The sequence below is a fragment of the Octodon degus genome, unplaced genomic scaffold, assembly GCF_000260255.1.
Source record: "Octodon degus isolate 3935 unplaced genomic scaffold, OctDeg1.0 scaffold00137, whole genome shotgun sequence".
In the NCBI taxonomy this organism is placed as follows: Eukaryota; Metazoa; Chordata; class Mammalia; order Rodentia; family Octodontidae; genus Octodon; species Octodon degus.
In genome coordinates, this window is record NW_004524713.1 from 16,458 (window position 1) to 39,631 (window position 23,174).

General features: G+C 44.3%; 1 protein-coding gene across 2 annotated transcripts in view; it reads left to right on the forward strand.

Moving 5' to 3' along the window:
• Nucleotides 1-513: 513 nt before the first annotated feature.
• LOC101583960 (pappalysin-1) overlaps nt 514-23,174 on the forward strand; it is a 132,599-nt gene continuing 109,938 nt past the window's right edge. The window contains exons 1-2 of one of the 2 annotated variants that reach the window (XM_004641459.2): nt 514-639; nt 4,981-5,072. In XM_004641459.2, the coding sequence (XP_004641516.1) occupies nt 5,006-5,072 (67 nt within the window). In that variant the 5' untranslated portion in view covers nt 514-639; nt 4,981-5,005. Of the gene's footprint in view, nt 640-4,392; nt 4,482-4,980; nt 5,073-23,174 lie in introns of those variants that run through there. The other variant, XM_023701594.1, reaches the window with a different exon arrangement.

Here is a 23,174-nt window from a genome sequence, read left to right on the forward strand (position 1 = left end):
AGCAATATGGGAAGTCGTGTGTGGAGGGGGCAGTATGCGTGCCATCCAGTCTTGCTCATTCATCATGGGCTTTCTGCACAGGTGAGCAAAAATAATCAAGGAACACCTAGAGAACCTGATGTGGACTTCCTCACCTCTTTGCTTATGCGCATTCTACGAGTTGTTCTTGGGTGGCTTTCACTGACACACTTACTTTCATTATAGGTCACATGGTATCTGCTATTTTCCTTCCAAAGTTGTAAAAGTTAAAAGTAAAAAGCATCTCGTATTGTACGTGTTGCCAGTCAGTGGATGCCAGGTGTTACTGGCTTACATGTTAGTGGACTCCAACGTACTTAGCAGATTAAGTTAACTGCAGTGGATCATAAACAGTACTGGAGAACTCTGCATTTGACTTCAAAAATTAAGCAAGAGTGAGAGCATGTACTCAGAGGAATCAAGATCCCATTCTGTACTGTCTGCCCCCAGTGCTGTGTTTTTATGGCTAATAGTCTTCTTTACCTTTTGCAGGGACCTAAAACTTGGCAGTGTGTACCAGTATCGAGTTATCACCATTTCAGGCACTGAAGAAAGTGAGCCATCACCTGCTGCCATATACATCCATGGAAGTGGATACTGTGGTGATGGTGTTATCCAGAAGTAAGTGGGTCCAACTAAGGGGGAGGGGAGGGGTGATGCTAATTAGGCCAGGAACTGATGGAGGTGCTTGATCAGAAGAGCTTATGAAATATTTGGTAGGAGACCAGAGGTTCCTGTGATTCCCAGCAGCCTATCTATTGGTCTTCATACAATTTTCTGGCTTTGGAAGAAAAATCAATGACAATTCTTTTGACACATATATATATATTTCTCCATTATGTAAGACAATAATTGATTTATGTAGAAGTTCCAAGGTGCACTTACTATTGCTTTTGTTCCTATTTATTTACCAACACAATAAGGAGTCTATTAGATTTTTTTTTTCTGTTATAGCCCACACTCACTTGGAGGACATAGGTAATCTAGCTTAAAACATTTCAGTACTCTTTGCTGGTTACCATTTATATTTGTCAAACTGCAATGTCAAAAATGGGTTTAAGGTTTAGCCAGGGCCCCCCTCATGCTAAGCAAGGGCTTGACCACTGTGCTGAACCCCTGCCCTTTTGCAGAGTTTATTTTGAGACTGAGTCTCCCAGAGTCTCTCAGGTTGGCCTCAGATCTGTGGTCTTGCTACTTCAGCCTCGAAGTGGCAAGGACTGCAGGACAGCACCATCACTGTTGGCAATAACAGAGTATTCTAAAATGCCATGATGTTGAAAATGTAACTAGGGAACAGTGCTCTGGAGTGAATATTGAGTCCAAAGGATGTGCACATTGAGGTAAATGGATCACTGAGTGTAATGCTTCCAACTTCTTTCTTGGCCAGAAAATATAAAGGTGCCTGCCTACCCGATATATTTTAAGGGTTACTATCCCACTCATCCCCTTGTCCTTCGGGCAAAATATTAAGCAATAAGCCATCAGCACCTTTGTATTGTCTATAAAAATCAATATAGAAACCCTTGAATTCTCTCAGAACAATCAGAAAATATTCTTGCCAGCATAAAATTGAGAGTTTTGTCTTTAGAGGTGGAGAAGAGACCAACAGTCATTGAAAATTAGGTTTCTTATCACTAAGATTATGCTCCTCACTGTTAATATAATTTTTTGCACACCACACCATCACTAAGAGATTTCTAAAAGTATTGGCAGATTTAATGATAAGCATTATGTGTGGGGATGGCAAAACAAGCTATTGGCAAAATTTCTTCATTAAATGGCCCGGCTGGGTGTCACATAATGTCTATGCGGCGTCGAATTGCAATCACTATTTCCATCAGGGGAGGGGCAGCGTAAAGAGCGTTTGCTTCACAGTTGGATGACATCGGCACTCTCTAGAACATGAATTGGCTCATACGTGTAGCATCTACGTGAAGGAGAAACACTTCTGTTTATCACTCGCACGAACTCTAGAAGGGAAAAGCTGTTGAATTTGTTACTGATGGCCATGCCATACGCGATGTTAAGGAGAACCCTTTGCGTAAGGGATGAAGGTAGCAACTAAGAGTTGAGCCACAGTGTTCCATCTCTGCACATAAAGAGTTCACAAAGGAATGCTCACCCACATAGACAGTTTTAGTCAGAATTCTGCATTCTGATCATAATTTAACATTGAAAGACATGGTGAAGGCTCCAGGTCTGGTCAGATGAGAGCCCCTGAGCTGCGTGTTTTCCAGTCGCTGCATGGAGAGGTAATAGTATGTGCCCCGCTCTGCTCCCCAGGTCCCCTGAGGTATGTCAGCTATGAATAGACACTAATTCAAAATGGTTAAATGAGCAATATATTTTTATTTGCTGACATATTGTATAGAAAACTGAATGCAGCCTACAGATGTTCCCTGAGGGATGATCCTCCGGGAAGGCTGGGAGAATGGGGAGCAAGGAGGAGGGAGGGGAAATGATGCATTGGGCCAAAAGAAAATATCATCTTAGCTCTAGATAATGGAGTTTACAAAAACGATGAATAGACTCGGATCTCAATGGGACCCCTAATAGTTAAGTGCTCTGATATAAGTGATTCACAGCATCTGATTCTCTCAATTTCATAGAGTGTAAAGATAAAAGCACTGAATGAATACTGTGATACTAATGATGTTTATAAATACCGAGTGAGCCTTGCAACACACAAACCACTGTGCCGCATTATTTCCTCTTTGAGTCTTCCAAACAGACATAGAAGGTAGTATCCACAAGGATCACACCAGAGATTCCAGGGGTGTTCTTGAGCTTACACCTTCAGGCAAGAGTACAGCTAGTCTGGGAAGAGAAGTCCATGGAATCATGCGGATTTATCATTGCATTGCTGTGCAGCACGACAGCCCCCGAAAACTAAGAAGAAAAGGAGTAGAGTCTGCTGTACCACAGACAGTGTGTCAGGCATGGAGTTGCCAGGGTGGTGAAGACTGCCACTGCCTTTGCCATCTCACAGAACAGTACAGGAGCCCCAGCAGTAACACCCAAGATGGTCAGTTTGAAAATCGCTGAGATAGAGCTAGATGTCCGGGAACATAAAAAATGACAGTCACCTAAGCAAGCCCCAGAGGTCAAAGCAGGCTTCTCTAGACCCCTCTATCTACTGATAGACCTGCCATGTTTAGAAGATATTTGTGACAATTTCAATTCTTTTTTCTTCAGCTAATAGAGCATACTGTTTGGGAGGTGATAGGTTGGAAATAATCACGGAGGTTTAGTGCTACCTAGGTTTTTCTTTTCTTTTTGTTCTTTTTTTTTTTTTTTGGTGGCGGTACCAGGGATTGAACTCAGGACCTTGTGCTTGCCAGGCAAGCACTTATTCTATTGAGCTATCTCCCCAGCCCAAGCCTAGGTTTTTCTTTAAAAAAAAGTTTCTCCCTAGATAAAGAATGAAATAGCTAAGAAGAAAGCAAAAGGTTACCGGAGGTTTCCAGCAGAGAAGATTCTCTGACAGGAAGAGTGGGAAGAGCCGGGACAGGCCAGCTATGGGACGCCTTTGCTCTGAGTTCACAGACAGGAAAGAGCTTGGGAGGCTGACTAGAGATGAGGGTAACCTGGGCCATCTGAAGGCTTGACCACGGCACTATCCGCTGCTCTGACACCTCCTAAAAACAACAAACACTGCCTGGTGTTAATCGCCTGGGGAAAAGGAAAAGGCTGATCCCTCTTCCATGCTGTGACAGGTCCCAGCTGGTCTCTGCAGAGGGAGGCACGATTGCCACACATTCTGCAGAGACCTCCCAAGGCAAAGTGGGAAGTGGGGTTTCCTGAGCACCTACTGCATGCTACACACTGTGCTGGCCTCTTCCAGTTGCCTTCCGATTTTGCCTTCAACCCTAAATGGTAGGCCCGTCTGTCTGCATTCTAGTGTAGGAGAAAACTGCAGAAAGCACCTGCAAGAGCACTGTTGAGTTTTTCTGCAAGAATGGAGATGTTTTCTGTGCTGACCATTGAAGTACCCGCAAGTGGCATGTTGCTATTGAAGACTTGACATGTGGTGACTGTGTGTGAAAAACAGAATTTTAACTGTGTCCACTGCTTTTGTTTGTTTTGTTTTTGTTAGTATGTGTTTGCAGTGCATCCAGCGTGCAGTCATATCAGGGAGTGGGTACCTGTACAAAATACAACTTCATTCATCTATTGATTCCCTTTTCCTCTCATTTCTCTCTCTCCTCCTCTAACTCCTCTTTTTCCATTTTCATTCTAGTCGATATTATTAATCTCATCTCATGTTTATAATATATAATGTTTCCTTAGATAATAGAAATAATTCTAAGAAAGGCAAGAGGGAGTGTTTTTTTTGTTGTTGTTTTTTTTTTTTTTTTTTTTCGTAAGAGCATAGTCCCATAGGCCCAGCAGCTCTTGCCACTATGAAATAATACATCCAGAAGAGGAAAGAAGCTGTCTGGTGGAGCAGTGGCTAAGTCTAGGTGTGGGAGTGAAGAAGATTTTTACCTCTAGGTATAATGAGGGAGAAGGGAGGACATCAAAACGGGGAATAGTGAAAGAAATCCATTTGGTTATAGGCCTTCAGAATTGCTTTCAAATCCACTCTTTTGGAATCAAAAACATGAAAATGACAGTAGGGTTTTCTAGACACCATGGGAGCAAGATGTGTTCATTTATTTTCCCATTTATTCATCCATTTCTTACTCCCAACTGGCTTGTTAACTTGATTGACTTTAAATTTCAAAGAATGACTTTGAAACCAGATTCTACTTTGTCATTGGAAACAGAAAATAAAGCAAACGCAGTCGTGTTTCACAAATCCATGCCATTTATGAATCTCATCTTGAAGATGAAGAAACAGACTGAGATTCAGAGAGTAGACCCACATGAGGTCCCCAGCAAGGTCCATGAGACTTTGACCAGTCCAGCCTCAATTCTGAAACTGACCTGTAAAATTTCTCTTCCATATCCATCATGCAGAGACCAAGGGGAGGAATGTGATGACATGAACAAGATCAACGGCGATGGCTGCTCCCTTTTCTGCCGACAAGAAATTTCCTTCAACTGCATTGGTAAGTCCCACCACATCTCTGGGCCTGACTGAGGGATGGCACAGAATAACAAGAGCAGTTCAGACCAAATGAAACTTCATTTCTTTCTGATCCACATTTACCCAGTGCCTTTCACCAGGGAAGTGCTGTTTTAAGCATCAGGAAACACACAGCTAAAAAGAAAAAAAAAAAAAAAAAAGGAAAAAGAAAGGGGGACAACTTTACACTCACAGAGGATGAGAGACAGGGAGCACCTCAGAGACTTCCTTGCTTTTCTCTAGGCCAACTCACCAAGGCACCTTTGCTTTAGACACACATGGGGTTTCATTCTTTAGCGATAAGACAAACCAGAAGGCAGGAGGATTGCAAGACTTGTCCAGAGTTTACAGAGCAGATGTGCCTGAAGGCAAAGACAGGACTTGAACCTGATTTTGTCTCGTTCTCAAGTTTGTGCTCAGTCCATTGAGGTGCACAGTATGTACCCTGGGTCTGGAAACTGCCACAGTCTCACTGTGGAGGTAAACTTGAGAGCCGTCTCTCTGATCGGAAAGAAGAAAAATAGCAGAGCAGGCTGTTTAGAAAGCAAATGTCCCTTTCCCACCTTTACAGAGTCAAATGGGAAATGTGTTTTCCTCTGCCTTCTCCGCATAGTCCGGCCGATCTTGTTATTTCAGCCCCACTTGGGAGGCCTGGGCCAGCCCCAGGCTGGGAAACAGACAGGGGGTTGGGGGCAGGGATGGAATTTTGAGCTGGCCCAGATGAGATCATACTTCCTTTAAGATGCAAATCGATACCTGAAGATCAAAGGTCCCCCGGCTAATCCCTTGGGCTGGAGGTGAAAACTAATCACAATTCATTTGCAAGTACAAAAGGCAGAGGTGCTCTATCTGAAAAGGGAAGGGGCAGCTACAGAGGGGATGGAAACCTCGGTGGGAAGATTTCTCACTGAAAGGCAGTTTTCAGGAGGAGTAAGGGGGAGGACATGTCAACGCATCCTTGCATCTGCAGTGCATTACAGTGGTGCATTTGGACATGCTTCCCCCCAGTGCATTGGGCTGGCTGCGTGACGGCAAAACCTACCATCACTGCCCCTATATTTCACTCCTGACCCACACGGAGTGAGCACTTGCCCTCTCTTGGCACTAAGCAGGAGCTGAGCAGCAGGATAGAGATACATTAGAAGTTAATCTGCAATCGTTTGTAACTAGACAAGGCCTTGGGTTTTTAGTCTACAGAAAATTGGTTTTCTCACGTCTTTTGATTTGAATGTGGTTCATAATAAAAAGCCCAATACAAAGAGTAGTGACTCAATGGAAAGAAACTTGAGTTAATTTCAGAAAACCAACATCTGGTCAAAGTTGTGCTGAGAACCTAGATCAAGCCTGCCAAGTCATTCTGCTAGTCTGGGCCTCAGTTTACCTCCTGTAAATGGAAATGGTCAGATTCTGAGGTCTCTACTTATCTACACTTCTGTTGTGTGTGCTTCCCAGGGAGTGGGGCTGTCTTAATTTACAAATATAAACAGTAGGCTAACCATATTCATGAGCTCTCCTCAACCCAATCCTTGGATCTTACCACTATCCTTATGGCAATTAACATTGCTCCAGAACCTGCTGCAAAGTACCTACCTGTTCCATTCACACTAACGCACTATGTAACTCAAGTGCTTCTGAAGAAAGTGGCACTTGGGAAAGCCGGGAATCGCACCTGAAAAGGGAGACTTCAGCCCTGACACCCACACGTGACTGTTGTAGGACTGCTCAATAGTTCGCACAACCAAGATTGTTACAAGTAGAAGCTCATAGTCCATTGAAGAAGTGTGCATGTCATGGCCTATAGGCCTCAACTAGACTATTGCCTATATTTGTAGATAAATACACAGCCCCACTTGTTCATTTCTAAGTGGCCTGTGGCTGCCCTCGTGCTATAACACAGTTGAATGGTTACAGTAGAGACTCTATGGCCTTTGCACTCCCAATTTTGGGAACTCCTGGTCTAGGGATGTGGTGTGTTTAACACGCTTGGTTATTGGAGTCCAAGAAAATTATGACATCATTCACCATTTCTTAGAAAAAGAGCTAAATATGAAGTGTACCGTCGTGGGTAGGAGAAAAATTTGCTGGAAATAACACTGGATGGTGGACCCAGCCCCTGTTTGCCTTACCAGGCAAACTTCCCTCTCTACAGCTTGGCCAAAGCAGTTGTTTCAGATGAGTTCAATGGTTTTCTACCTGTGTTAAATTGAATTTATAAAGAAAGAGAGACAGACCAGAGAATTACCAAGATAAAGAGACTTGGACCTCATTGGCCCATGGTGTAGAGTGTTTCTCTCCAGGGCTCTGAATGGTCTGTTGCTGATGGTAGTACACACTGAGCATGTCCTACATGGCAACTTCTGTATGCACTGGGTTTGTCAAACAGGAAGTGGAGGCAATGGGTGATGACCCAAGGATGTAGAGTCATGTGGTAGAGCTGATTGAAACCCAGATTGAAACTGCAGAGTTTGCTGTGAGAAGCTACTTGTAAGAAATGATAGCCTGTGGTCTTGCAGAGCTTCAAGAGTAAGGAACATTGCACTGCAAAGTAATTTACATGACAGTTTAATGAAAGAGAATACAAAGGTATTACTTGGGTGGATTGATCCCAGGAAGCGGCTTTCTTCTTCCTGCACCCTGAGTGGTCATTTTTAGAGAAACGATCTCTGATGGGCCCTTGGCTGGCTGCTTAGAATCCCACTGTAGATCTGCACAGTAACTTAGGCCTTCTAGACAGAAAGGAACCCACCCAGAGACCTTGGCACCCAGGGTACATTCCCAAAACAAATTTAAATGAGTCTAGAAAACTTTGTCCTTCTGAAATAAACAGTTGATGGATATACAGTGAATGTTTCACTCTCAGAAGACTAAATTTAATGTTTTTTTTCTCAATATTGGGGCTCAAACTCAGGACCTTTACCCTCAGCTATATGTCCAGCCCTTCCTAAAATTTTGGCTAAGTTGCTAAGTTGCACATCCCAGGCATGAACTTGTGGTCTTCTTGCCTCAACCTCATGGAATCTTGGGACTGCAGATACACACCACACGGCCACCTAAGACTTAGCTTCAATGATTCAGAGAAGTAGGAAAGAGCATGGGGAGCTTTGCCAAGAGGACATTGCTATCATTATGATATGTGTTAAAGAAATTGCTCTGGACCGTGGTCAAAAGCACATGTTCGGGGGCTGGGGAGATAGCTCAGTGGAATACGTGCTTGCCTGGCAAGCTCAAGGTCCTGAGTTCAATCCCTGGTACACACACACACACACACACACACACACAAAAAAAAGCACATGCTCATATGAGCCCAGCGCTTATTCATGACATAATGTGCTAGCTTCCCATTGCTGTGATAAAACACCTGAGAAAAACAACTTAAAAGGAAAAAAAGGCTTATGCTGGCTGACTTCAGTCCTTGGCTCCTTGGCCCCATTTGTTCTAGGACTACGATAAGAGAGAACATTATGCCAGGGAACCATGCTGGTGCAGCCTGTAAAGGTGCCCTGAGAGACTTCCTCTAGCCAGGTCCACTTCCTAAGATTTTACCACCCTCCAGATATCCCACTGAATGGTGAATCTATCAATGAATTAATCCATTGTGGTGGTTAGAGACCTCATAATCCAAATATCTCCCCAAATCTATCCTTTCTTTGTTTCTTCTTTTCTTGCATCCTTTCTTTTCTTCTCTTCCTTTCTCCTGGACTCCCTCCTCCTTGTTCTTTTTTTCTCCTCTTCTTCCTCTCTTCCCTCCTTCCTCCTTCCACTTGCTTTCCCTTTCTACTTCCCTTCCCACCTTCCTCCTCTTCCTTCTTCTCCTTCTCTGACTCACTCTTTCTCCTTCTTCTCTGTCCTTGTCCTCACCACTGACAGTTAGAAGAGCTGTGTTCTCTGGGTCAGTAACGCCAGTGTGAGGGTGGGTGATAGATTTATGGGGACATTCTCATTCACTTTTCAGAAGCCCACACATCCGGAAGTATTCCCAAGGTGCCAATGGGCTATTATGTAACACCAAAGGGACATCCCTTTCCCACTTTCCCACCCCTAGTGCCTCATTCCCCAGCACATAATAAGTTTCTTATTAAAACAAACACCACCCACAAGACCTCTTGGGTAATGCAGGCTACATCCCCTGGCTTGTGAAAATTATCTTGTCCCTTTCCCCCTTTTAAAAGTATAACATACACCAGGCCTGGGTTTTCAGTTAAAACACGCTATCAGTGTAGTGATAACTCCCCCAGTAGGCACTGGCCACAGGCAGTGCTCAGAACCACTGGGAATTCTGCTCTAAAGCATTGAGTCATAAACCACAGACATGCTGCTGATAAAAGCCAAAGGAGGGAAGGTAATGGTCAAATTAGTCAGGCAAAATGCGCGGGATCCCCAAAAAGAGTTGAAGGTGGTCATATATCTTGAGCTGGAACTGGAAACTCGCTATCTTGGAAGGTGACATTCAAGCCATTATGGGAGATGTGATTCTGGAGAACTCCTGCTGTGTTCTGATCTACCACCCTGTGTGCTCCAGGGCAGCTTCAGCCAGGTCCCAATTAGACGTAGAAGTCTTATGGGCAGGACAACATCACCAAGGGAGCTCAGTTTCTCCCTTTGTCAAACAAATATGATGAGGCTGAGTGCCCTAAGTCTTCCTCTGCGTGGGATGCTAAGCAATCCCAGGCTTGGCAAACAGCTACTTACAGGCTTGGGAAGCTCAAATCCTGCTGGTATATGCTGATATATAGTTATATAAACATAGCAAGAGGGACCCCCACATTGTATCTCCCAGACAGGCAGGCAGGCAGGCACCCCCCTCACTCCCTCCTGACTCCTCTCCTCTCCCAGACAGCTACACTCAGCATCATTGCTTGGTCTCTGATCCCTAAGCTGCATCTCCAGCCCTGCCTACAGTCAGGGCCAGTAACTCAATTAGCACTCCCTGCAGCCCAGCGCTCTCCCCTCTGCAGGAATCAATCTGCCTCCACCAGTTGTTGGGAGGGACAGGGGGTCACTCAGCCTGTGGCCCCTCTGTCAGGCTGCCCTGGCCCAGGCTGAGCCAAGGCGAGAAAGGAAAACAAGAAGATGAATCGCCATGTCTTCTCTGTGGCGGTTCCATGAGGCTTTAGAACAACAAGGACTAAAAAGGAAAATAGTGTGGGCTGGAGGGGAGGGCGAGGGGAGACGGGGCTCTTCTGGGAGCTGCCTTTATTATTATTTTTCTTTCTAACAATGTGAAATCATAATAGATCGTCCACCTCTCACAAAAAAATTAAAATTTAAAGCAACAAGATGGAACTTACGGCTTTGCACACTCATTCACATCTCCCCTTGTGGAAAACACAGTGACTCTCCCTAAAGAAACTCTTCGCTGAACGAAAGCTCTCCTCAGCTTGAAGATAAGCCTTTCAAAGAGAGAGAGACAAATGTGGGGTGGCCTTAGTGGTACCGAAGACGGTCAACTGGTGACGTGCCAGCCAGCGTGCTTATTAGCACTGCCATAGTGGCATAGGCCACACAGCTCCATCTACCCATTTTAATCTTTGCCTCAGTCTTCTCATCAATCAAATGCGTTAGCACCAGTTGCTGCTTCTTCGAGTTGTAAACCTGAAATGAGCTTGTTGGGCTGAGAGTGTAGCTCAGTGAGCACTTACCTTGCACATGTACACACAAGGCCCTGGATTTGATTCTTAGCACCACAAGCAAATACACCACTGAACGTACACACAAGGGGTTTGTTTATATCGGTATTAAGACAATGACACGCACTGAACAATGTGCCTGTATTGGCTACAGCTGCTGTCCTTGTTGTTATTAATATCATCCGCCCTAATGTTGTGTCCCTCTTCCCAACAACATTATGAAAATAATGGCATCATCTCAGTTTGATAGAAGATAGCACCACGGTTCAGAGAGATTAACTAACCTATCTAAGGCCACTGAGCTAGAGTTCACGTTCGTATCACCCGGGGAAGAGTCCATGAGTCCATGCCCACTTCATCATGAAGCAATTCCACTTATCAACTGTTCCAGAGTCTGTGCTAAGTAGCCTTTTAAAAAAACACTACCCTCCCAGCGATTCTGTAAGGTCAGAATGAACACACCCACCTTACTGATCAGGAATTGAAGACAGTGAGACTTGGAAAGAGTCTCCATGTGTCGTATCCCCAGGTATATCTGCAAAGAAGACTTCAGCCTTCTCTCCTTGCCCTTCCCACCTTGTGAAAGATCTAAGCTAACTCTCGGAAGCATGGGAAAGTGTTTCTTTTCCTCCACTATTTCTGTTTGGTGCTACTGAGTCACAGCAGGAAGCAAAGTGAACACATATGTCCTTCGTGTGTCTCTTTCATGAGTCATGAAAACAATTTCCAGTTATTATCACCCTATAAATATTCCACTGCAAAACGGTTCATGCCCTTGGCATGGGGTCATTCTGCGTTTTGGCTGTTTATTGATTTTGAACTGATTGCCCTCACTGGCAGGAGCTACCTTGTCTTAAGCACAGGATGCCTCACCTTTTCCCATTTTCCTCCAAAGGGCTGGAGACCAGGGTCTGGACTCAACAGCCCATTGCTTGTAGCTGTTACCTGGGTCATGGAGGCAGCACCTTCCATCCTCTCTCTGAGCCTGACTTTCCTCTTCTGGAGCACGGACATAATTATGACACCTATGACTGCTTGCCCTTTCCCTGGCATACTTAGCGCAATGCTGAGCAGGTAGCGGTTGCTTCAGCCTGTGAGGCCACTCGCTTCTTCCCATTCCTCACTCTCTGTCTCCGCTGGGGGTGATGCAAAGGGCGGGCTCCAATCCCTTTGTGGCAACAGTGGTCTTTAAGTGGATCCTGCCACTAAATCACAGTGGTGCCTTTTGCAAAGTAGTTGTTCTCAGTTTCCCCAGGATAAAACGATGAGACTGAGCTCCAGTGAGTCCCAGGGCCTTTGGGCTCTAACTTGTAGAATTTAAATCCCAGATTGTTATTGTTTTAAAACTGTGCATTTTAAAAGAAATGAGGGCTTGGGAAGGAGAAAGGAATTCCTTTCACCCAGAGGGTCAAAGGGGGTCACTGAGTGGACAAAAGAGCAGGAAAAGGAGGCGATGGGGTGGAAGGCTGACGTGCAGGCAGGACCAAAGATCTGAAGTCCTTGACAAGGAGGTCCGAGGGGTGCATTCAAACACCCCAGAGTCAGCACCGCTTAGGATCAAACCTGCCTCAGACCAAGGCTTACCACCTCCTTTGCAAACCTGGGAGGCCTATCCCACAGAGAGGCAGGGCTGGAATGAAAAGAAACTGGAAGGCCTCTGACGCCAGCAGGGAGGAATTCTAGCCCTCAGCCCAGGGCAGCTTCCTGAAGCCCAGGAAGGGGTCAGGCCCAGGGAACCCACTTGGAGCCTGCTTGAATGCAAAGGAATGGAGACCAAACTTTGATGTGTGCTTTCAAAAGCCAGCCAGAGTCCAAGGCAGGTGAATCTGGGTAGCCACGAACAAGAACTTCTTTATGGTATCTGAAGTGACCAGAAATCTATCTGCAAATACATTTGCCTCCATGTGCTGTTGTAACTCAGGTCGGCTGAGAGAGAGAAAGGGCCTTTTCCCAGCTCCTGGCTCTGTACTATTGCCTGGACTCCATGTTGGGCTGGAAGAGACATTGAATATTCATGAGCTGCAATCTCCACTTGAAGGGACTGCCCTGGGGGAAATTGAAATATTAAGCAAGTGAGGGATATAGACTTAATTGTATCCTCCTTTTCTTTTTGGACAGAACAGTAATGTGCTTAAAATAAAATGATGGATGGGCAGTCCGGGTTGTGAGAAAACCTCTGTGTGAGCTGCAGAAAACGTCTGCTGCTTGCTCCAACACGTGCAGAGTTAGTCTGGAGAGGAGGCAGACTGGCTGCAAGATTATGTCATCCGTGCCATCGATTCACACATCCTGTGCCTGCTGAGTGCCAAGCTGGGTGTTAGTGTTAAGGAAGCGGCAGTGAACAAGGAAGGTCAGAGAGGTCTGCAGAGTGACATTGATCATTGCTTCAGGGTCATCCCTGAGAATGCCACCCAGTGGAATGCTTGGGGGTGTAGAAATAAAGGGCCTTCTATGTGCTGAAGCAGCGAGGTCTCCTTGAAGATGTCACATGAAGCTGAGACGTCCAGGTTGGATAGGAAGTGAGCTTAAGTGAGAGGAGTAGAAGAGTCCAGCGGGGTGAGGATTCCAAAGCTTAGACTTTTGGATCCTCAAGGTGGGACACAGAGACTCAGCACAGATGTATCATGGTGAACAGGGAGGGAAAAAGATGCAGAAAAACAGGCCCTCCAGGGCCATGGGGAGGCTGTTACTGAGGCAGGCAGGAAGAAAGGGACTTGTAGACATGCCTTCTGTCATCTGTGCCTGCCCTGCAGATGGTACGCTTGTGTGTTCTTGCATAGATTAGGAAGCACCAACCTATCACTCAGTTTCACACCTAAACTGCTGCCTATCTTGGCAAGTCCAGCTTTATTGAAACACAGCCGGACTCCTTTCTAAACATCTTGCCCAGTAAAGGAGGAGGATGCGTAACAGTGACAATGCCCAAACAGTTATTACCGGGTCCTCTACAGCAGAACAAATGGTAAATATGTAAGTGAGTGAAAGAAGAGCAGGTAGGCAGATTCAGGCTGAGGGGAGGGGACAAAGGAGAGGAACACTGGGGGAAGGGGTGATGTCACTCTATATCCACCTGGCCCTCGTGCTGATACCAGCATGGCTGTGATTTTATTGACTCCCCATGTTTCTGTTTATATGTTTGTGGCCTTCTCCTTCTTAGGGAAAAAGTCGTCCTGTCCTCGGCTAGGTGCCCAGAATTCCACACCAGCCATTCATTCATTCACTGGCTGATACACCAAGGCACAGGACATTCTGAGGGTAGAAACAGTGACCAGAGGTCCCACATGGCTTCCCTTCCCAAAGGCTCAGCAGCAGCGGGAACCTTCCATGCCCTGGAAGGGTGTGCATCTGCATTTGCAAATAAGGCACCTGGAAGCAGGCATTGTTGTCACCGCTTCCCAGATGACAGAGCCCAGGTACAAATGTGTAAGTGACTTTGGAAAACTGGCCTCTGGTCAGTAAATATTTACTGAGCTGGAAATGAGCACAGGAGAGAAGAGCCTTCTCCAGAGGCCCAGCTGCCAGGCTGACTGCCACCCCTGCCACCTAAGCCTCCGCTCCTGGTCTTTACATGGCCGCAGGAAAGCAAGCATCACTCCCACCACACGCAAGGAGAAACAGATTCCCAAGGTAAACAGTATGCTTGAAGCCTGGGTCATTAAGTGACAGGGTTGAGATTTGAACCCAAACCTGTCCAGCTGCGAAGCTAGAGTCATCAGATGTACTCCTCCAAAACAGCAGACTTCCACCACCAGCAGAGGCTGTGGTGTAGGTGTTTATGCCACCCTTCTGTCTCCTCATTCCAGAGCAATCATCGCAATGCAAATAACTCATTATTAATTAGGTGGAATTAATTCAATGGTTTTTCTTTATTAATGCCTTTGATTAATTATTTGAGTTATACGGGATCAGTTTTAATATTATACAGGCTTTCTACAGAGAGAAATGCAGGCAGCCAAGATGTTAAATAGTTTTTTCCAAGGTTCCCATTTCCCAGTCAGGGTGGCCAGCCCTGGAAGTCTGGCTCCTAAGTGTTCAGCTTATCTACTAACTTATGCTCCTCTCCATCATTAGGGTTATCTAATAAAACGTGTGCTCTCAAGAGCTGAACAGACTAGCTGCAAATAGATAATGAGAAGGGGAGACAATACCACAGCACAGGAAATCCTCACATCACAAAGGGATCCCTGGGTCTCTTTAAGAAACACTGTCTGAAGTGTTTGTTTACAGATCATTAAATACTTAACAGAGGGAGAAACTGAAAGCCTGCTTTCACTTGGCTGCTGCTGATTAAGCCCCAAAGAAAATCAACATACAGCAAATCTGAAATGATGATAAATATGGAGGGACCAGCTTCTCCATTTTAACTTGCTGGACAGTGCGATAAGGCACCGACCCCTGGGTCTGCAGCTCGGAGCTCCGGAGCTCCAGCTCACCCGTGGCTGCTGTCTCGGTCCTCCAGGCAGCAGCTACAAAGATCCTTCTGCTTCAGAGACAGCTGGGAAGGAATGAGCCCGTCTCACACCAGGGTCCCTCTGCCTGGGCACCTGCTGCACACAAAGCTCTGCCCCCGTGGGAGCCAGCTGCAGGCCTTCCTTGGAGGGCTCTGACATCAGTTACTGAGGATGTGGTGGGGTGTGATAGGAGTGAGTAGATCAGTCCTAAAGATGCAGGCCTCTCATCTTTCTCATGGTTCCTGGTTTCTGTCTTGATAGGAGCCTCAGAGGCTAAAAGCAGCATTTAAATACTCTTGGCAAGCTGACCTGAAGAGAAATCAGAATAATTTTAGCTTTCAACACCAGTCATAAACCAGGTCCAAATTATCTGTAAGTTTAAATTAAACTATCAACTGCCATTGGCAGGGCTAGGAGGGTCCTGGCTGAAGTCGTCTGTTTCAGCAGTCCACAACCACGCGCATAGCTTGCGTTCAGCCTCATTACCAACGAAAATGCTGCTTGAGTGTCTTAAATCCCTCCATGTTTCCATTTGTCTTTGTGCCTTTTGCCAGGAGAACTCTTGAACAAGGTGGAAGGAAAAGCCAAATGCCCTGACCCTGGATCACAGGGACCTTTTGTTTGCTCTTGGCTCGCGTCCCTGAATAGTTTCTTCCATCTGAGAAGTAACAGCAGCATTCCCTACCTGTTAGGGTTGCTATGACATATTCTTCCCTTTACTATTGAATTCATTCAGTGCATATATTCATCATTTGGGCATCCCCTGTGTGCAGCATGTAGGCAGCTTCTGTTCTTTAGAGTCTGATCAATTGATAGTAAGAATAACTGGGGCCGGGGAGATGGCTCAGTGGAATAAGTGCTTCCCTGGCAAGCACAAGGGCCTGAGTTCAATCCCTGATTCCACAAAATAATAATAATAATAATAATAATAATAATAATAATAATAGTAACAGCTGTTAAGATGAAACCTCTAGTTCTTATGTAAAAGCAGTGAGCACTTTGTCCCTGGAACAGCTGAAGCAAAACACGAGAATGACTTTTCAAGGGGCCCATGAAGGGGATTCTATTACATAGAAGACTACATACATTAAAATATTTTTCTACCTGGATGTTTCTGGCTCTTTCATAACTCCAAGTACTCTGAAATGAGCCTTATTCCAGCTTTCCTTAACTTCTTGATCATGCCTACACAGAACTCCTTTTCCTGCCCCGACTTTTCGTTCCTCAGAGTTCCACAGTGGGCACCCCCTCATTCTGCATTCTCCTCAGTGTCGACTTCTGGAGATCAAAGATTCACAGTGTCCATGCTTTCCCTGGGCCTCAGGGTGTCGCGCTGCTCTAGGTGGATGCCCCACAGGTATGCTGGCAGCCCACCCTCATCTTTCTACCCAGACTGACTGTATCTATCTGTCTTACTCTCCTCGTGTGGTGTCACAAATCAAGCAGCATGTGAACTGAAGTCACAGGAAATATCTCTAACTCTTCCCTCTCTGTCATTTTCCCACACCCAAACAATCCTTCCGTTAAAAAAATGAACAAACAAACAAACAAACAAACAACTTATTTTCCCTAATCAATGTCTATACTCTGTCTTCACTGCCATTGCCCTGAGGCCCCTTTAAACACCTGCCCAGGCTATTGGAAGAAAGTTTTAACAGGTCCCTGGTCCTCCAACCTTGCTTACCTCAATCAAATGTATCTTCTACTACAATCAAAGTAAGTTTCCTAAAATGCAAACTCCACTTGTCACTCTCCACTAGAAAGTGTCAAGGGCTTTCCTATCACACTGAAGGTAATTTAAGGCCTTCGAGTCTCTGTGGTCTTGTCCAGTCAGAAGCAATGAGTTCTTCATCATCTTCTTGTGCTTTACATCTACGACTTTTCTTTCTATTGTCCTGTTTTTTCCTCCCAGTGTCTCCTGTCTGGATCTGCTCCTCACCAACCATTGCTCCTCTGAGTGATACAGCCCAGTAGAAGCTCCCAAAGTGAAAACTTCCCCAGCGGGGCTAAGGCTGGGCCTAGGCATCCTGTACTGGCACACTGTCTGGCTCCTGAGAGCAAAATACTGCGCGGTAATAACTTACATATCTTCCTCTTACTAGAGCCTGAATCCAGGGATGCTGAGATCCACTATATTCATCTGATTTCTCAGACTAGTCCAGGACCTGACACATAATTTGTGGTACGGTACACAGAGAACAAATGAACAAAAGAAGGATGTACTTCTTATAAGACAGTTTCATTTTCCAGGCTGAAAGTGCAGTAGACTTTTAAGAGTCAAATAACTGTTGGCTCAAATAGAAACGTCCACATCCTGGCTGTGGTCTCTGCAGGGCCCTGTAGTGCAGTGTGACCACCGGCTAGGGTTTGCCAGTGCACAGAGCCTGCTTCTGCCCGGAGAGGCAGGGCTACCTGGGTCTCCTTATGTAAGCCTAGGCAGTGATGCCATCTTGATACGTCATGGAGCTGGGATGTATTACAGAAGTGTTTGCCATGGCTTGACTCTACTTCTGTGCATAATAGACATAGGTATTTAAAAAAAGACTTCTTTTTCTCTACCACTGCCCCAACCCTGGTCTACACATTAGGGCCTTAGAAGGACTGGAGAGAATAGTGATTTTGGTTACAGTATTTGTGTCCCTTTGTAGAACTCTCTGATAACCCCAAATCGGGTTGCTTTTGAATTCCATGTACAGTCAGTGGCTTCCTTTGGGGGAGGAAGCCTAATTAACTAGTAGCTAGAAAGAACCGCAGGCATGCCACCCCCCAGGCTGAGAATTCAAAAGGAAGTGGATAACTGTGTAAATAACACTGCTTTAAGGGGCATTTAAGCCAATGTTCTTTGTTAAGGAAATTGATGGCTTTGTAAGTAGGGCCTCTGAAGGGAGTGCTTGAGCAGGTCCCCAGCTAGCCTCGTAAATTCCCTAATGGACTTGGGCCCGGAGGCTGGGCTGGCGTGTTCCATCACTTGCCAACAAAAACTCTGATTCTACTTCAAAAAAAATTAAGAACGTTTAACCAAAACATAAGTTACTGAGCCCAAGCAGGACAATGATGACACAAGGTAACAGGGTTGGCTTATTTGCTTTAGGGAAGGAGAAGCCCCTTATCTTTTATGGCATTTGGCTTTTAATGCTGGATGTGGGGCTAGGTGTTTTCTATACAGCTTGTCATTTCATCTTCCTAATATTGGGGAAGATTGTCATCATTTCACCAATTTCCTCAAAAGAGAACGGGACTTAGGGGTGAAGTGTGCCAGGCACTCAGCTGAGCCACCGTGAGCTGGGATGGGACCCCAGCTAAGGAAATTCCCTGAGCCCACACAGGTAGGGCAGAATTACAGACACCTCAGGGGGCCAAGTCAGCCCCTTCTTCACAGAGCTCCTTCTTAGTGTCTGAATTCACAGCAGTCAGGTATTGGGCAGAAGGAGTAGATAGACAAGTGTGGATTTGGGAATCAAACTTAGTCTGGATCTACTTCTGAATTGTGCAGTATAAACAGTGATTTAACTTCTGTAAATCTCAACTTTCTTTTCTATAAAATGGAGATAAAGGTAGCAGCAGACACAATTAAATGATAGAGAACATTTGAAATACTTAATGCAGTACCTAGCATGTAACACGTCCTCCAGTTATTCATTAAGAAAATGAATATACTAAATAGCATTTTAAAGGAGAAGTAGATGATACAATGGAAAAACATGGCAAGGCAACCAGCCTTAATTAGGATGAAATGCTAAGTAGGGTTTCTAGGAAGGACTAAAAACTAAGACTACAAAATAAGTAGAGACTAGTCTTAGGAAAAGCAGGTGGAAATTTTGAAGAATCCTCTGCAGAGATGGGGATATGAAGCAGAACATGACGCATTATGAAGGCAGACAGCATTTCAGCCTGCCTAGATCTCAGGAGAGGATGCTTTAGAAAAGACACTCAGCAGTAGAAGCAGGAAGGGGGACAAAGTTATTCCTTGCAAATTGTTAGTAAGCCTCTGTCCAAAATCTTGAATGAAAAACTCTGGATATGCTGAGGCTGTCAGTTGCAATTTTTAGAGCAACTCTCCTTAATGGAAGAGTTTTCAGATGTGTCTCCCCTGAACCTTCTCTTCTTTGAATTCAGCATCTTCATTCTGATACCAGCATTGCTCCTTGAAGTGGTACTTGATCAAAGTCCAGTCCTCTGAACACAGCCTCTCAGTGGCCCAGAATTGGTGCGTCCAAGCCATAGTTTGTCTGAGACCAGAGGGGACTTCTCCGGTTTCTGTCTGGAAATCAACAGCCAGTAATATTATCTGTGATTTTATGATTTTGAGGCTCCAAACCAAACTCACTGGTCCTTGGAGCGGGTTTTGAATGTGAAGAGTCATAATGGTGCTTCTGATCCCTGATCAAAAAGAGCAATGCTTTTGATTTGTCTGTCCAAATGTTCCAGATTATTTCTTAAGATTTAAGACTCATTATTTTCCCTTCTCCTCTCTCTTCTGCTTTCTTACTGGAAAATATAAAGACATCCACTTATAACAATGAAATATTCACAATGCAAACCAAATTCAAATTAATATAAAATCTGATGCTAAATGCTGAAGAGTACCCTATCTCTCACATAAGAGAAAGAGAAGTTACCTATATACTTGTCCTCCTACCCAACTCTGGCTCGTGGTCCTTATAGAACTGTAATGTGTCTCACCAAGTTGGAGATAGAGGACACTGGGGCTTCAGTGCTTTATCTTTCTGTGCCTATCTGAACCACAGGGCAAGAGGATGGTCTTCAAGGCAGGACAAACCAATCAGGGTGGCAGAGAATCACTTTGCCACTCTTGTTTCTACCTGACAGTCCCACCAGGAGCCTAGCACAGTGTGGTCACCTTAAGCATAAGCAGGATGGCTGCACAGGGGTGGATGATTTGGTGTCCATGCGGTAGTCTGACTCATCCTTCAGTTCTTGGGCTGCAGGTAGGCATAGCATCCACGTGTGCAAAAGTCATTCCTGGCTGGAATCTCCGGGATGCCTTAATAGAATTTTACTGAGTTGAAAAGTAATGTAAATATGTATCTATGCTGAGTTTCATTTGCCACATTATTAATTTTCTTTATGCTCACATACACCATTTCTCATAGACATATTTCTACCTGACGTTGCACACTTTCAATATTTCTGTAATGAGCTTTCACGAGCCAGTTAGAAGCACTGGCCTCCAATAATGAATTGGGTTTCGTCCAGTGAGTTGATTAACCTTTCTGAATCTCAGTTGCTACACTGGCAAAGGGAAGCATGTGGACTAGATAGATAATTTCTAAGGACTCTCCAGGAACTACTCCTTCCTTCCTTCCTTCAGCAAATTCTGCCTATATTGTTTTCTGTGTACTAGAATCTGAATATATCAGTGAATGAAACAGCCTGTTTCTCCTGCCACGGAGCTGCCATTCTGCTTTAGGGAAAATTTACTATCCAAGCAAGCATTTTAAGAACAAGATAAAGCTATGAAGGGAATACAATTAATTAGTGATGTGGAGTAAACCAAGCAGAGGTGGAAACTGTATTTTGATCACATGGTTTGAAAAGTCTTCATCGGAAGGCAGTGGTTGAACGGCAACTTAATGAATTGGAAAAGTTATTCAGTGACTTGGGAAATGAGTTCTAGTGTATATGTGCAAAGAGAAAGTGAGAAAACAATACTTCTTACAGTTTTTGATATGTTTGAGTTTATTCTCAATGAGAACATGTCAAATCATTCTGATATGCGTATACTTCACCAGGTAATTGTGGCCACTTTCGAAGATTAAAGATAACATTTTTTTTTAAATTTTAAAGGCATACACAGTGAGTCTCTGGTGATACTCTAATGTTAGTCAGTACCCAGAGCAACTCGGTGGCAGAATTGAGGTTCCAGTGTTGATTTTTGGTCCCCAATTTCATCTCTTTATCATTATGATCTGCTGTGCCTTTCACAAGCGGTTCAGCATCTTCAGCCTTCTCCATCCTCCATCTGTTCGCTGAATCTCCTCAGTTTCAAGTGGAAAAATAAAATAGTTAAATCACTAAAAGGAAAAACAAACCAAGAACCAAATATATTTTAGAGTGCCAGCCTAATAGCTCAGTGGGCTAAAGCACCTGCTTAGGCAAAGTGCAGTGGCGGGGGTTGGATCCTCAGCGTGCTGTGCTGGCCCCGACCCCAGGATGCACTGAGATGGTGACAGAGACTGGGCCTGGTGGCACATGCCTGTAATCCAACACTTGGGAGTCTGAAAACAGGAGGATCACTGCAAGTCTGATCTACATAGTGAGACCCTGTAGACCCTGTACCAAATACAGAAAAAAGAAAGAAAAAATATGTGTGTGTGTGTGTGTGTGTGTGTGTGTGTGTGTGTGTGTGTGTGTGTGTGATGACAAGGCCCTTAAATCCTAATGTATGAGAAGGGACTTATACTTACTTGCTTAACATCAATGATTTGGGTTTTTTCCATTTATTGCTTTTTCCCCTTTATTATTCATCCAAATCTCATTTTCTTATTGCCTGTTTCTGCAGTTGAAGGTCTTGGAGCCCTTGATACCATTCTTTGTCCTGTTTGTGCTTAGATGTCCCATCTGTTCCATGGCCACTATACAATGATGCCACATAGTGTCTTCTTTTCCTCCTCGTGAGATATCATTCAGGCCCAGCTGAGAATCCTTCTGGGCTTTAAATATTCTGGTCCACTTTATGTTCCTTTATTAAGGTTGCTATCTTTGCTTACAATCTTTTTCAGCTATTCAAATAAACAGAAATTCAAAGTCATGTAAATGAAGCTTTGAGTTTTAATATAGGACTGTCAAATCTCTTTATTAAATTTCAGCCCACTGTGTATCCCATTTTTATACAGAGCCTCCATTTCTATCTAAATTCAGTTAAGATAGAAAATGAAAGAATATTTAGGACAGATGTGGAGGCACAATTTCTCACAGGAAAAAATATGAGGTTGTTTATAAAGAATTAATTTTTTTCTTAATGTGTTCTAGGATTTGGCCTATGACCTCATGTTTATTAATATGTTTGTACAAGTTTTTAGGTACTCTTATCTTCTAAAACAAATTTACATAAGTTTTGAGACATATTTAATACACACTTTGAAACTCTGAAAGCAAGCCGGTGTGGTAGCACGCGCCAATAATGCGGGCAGCCTCGGAGGCTGAGGCGGGAAAGCCGTGAGTTCAAGCGTGGCCTGGGCACCCTTGCAGAATCCTGTCTCCACATAATTCCAAATCAGCTGGGAATGTGGCTCAGCGCAAAGGTCCTGGGTAAATAGGTAAATCTCCAAAAGGACTTTAGTAGACATTTCCTGACTACCTACTATCCTTAGTGTAAGGGATGTAAGTGTAAGACTGAAATGAGCCCAGAGCATTTTAGAATCCAAGAGTTATAGAGAATCAGCTATCCATTTATTACATTTAAAAAAATTTATTTTAAAGAGTAAAAACAACAGAAACAAAGACAAAAACAGATTAACAAGTGACCGTGCACAGGATACAGAGTATCCATTCATTTTAAATATACATCCTATAATATGGTCAGGCAGTTTTATTGGTCCTAAAGGGGAAGGTGAACTTTGATACATGATATTCAGTAATTTATACCATAGAGCATCAGGAAACAGGAATGCATAAAAGTTTACTTTTTAGTGTAGTATTTTTTTTGAAGGGAGAGGATCCAACCCAGGCAAGTAAATTACTATTGAGCAATACCCCCAGCCCTAAGAATTTATTTTTCACAGAGTGAATAATACTGTGAAGAAAATCAAGCAATGTGGGAAAATGGATAAACAGAGTGTGAGCTTGCTGGGGTAGGCATGGTTGTTGTTTGAGGAAGTGATTTTTGAACGAGGCCCTGAATGGCAAGAAATGATGAGAAAAGAAAAAAAAAATATTACAGAAAGCCTGAACATCCAGTTCAGATTCATGGAGCAAAACCAATTTGGAAGAGATACTTTCTAAATGAATAGATACAAGCCTGGGTTCCTGGGTGGGTAACTGATG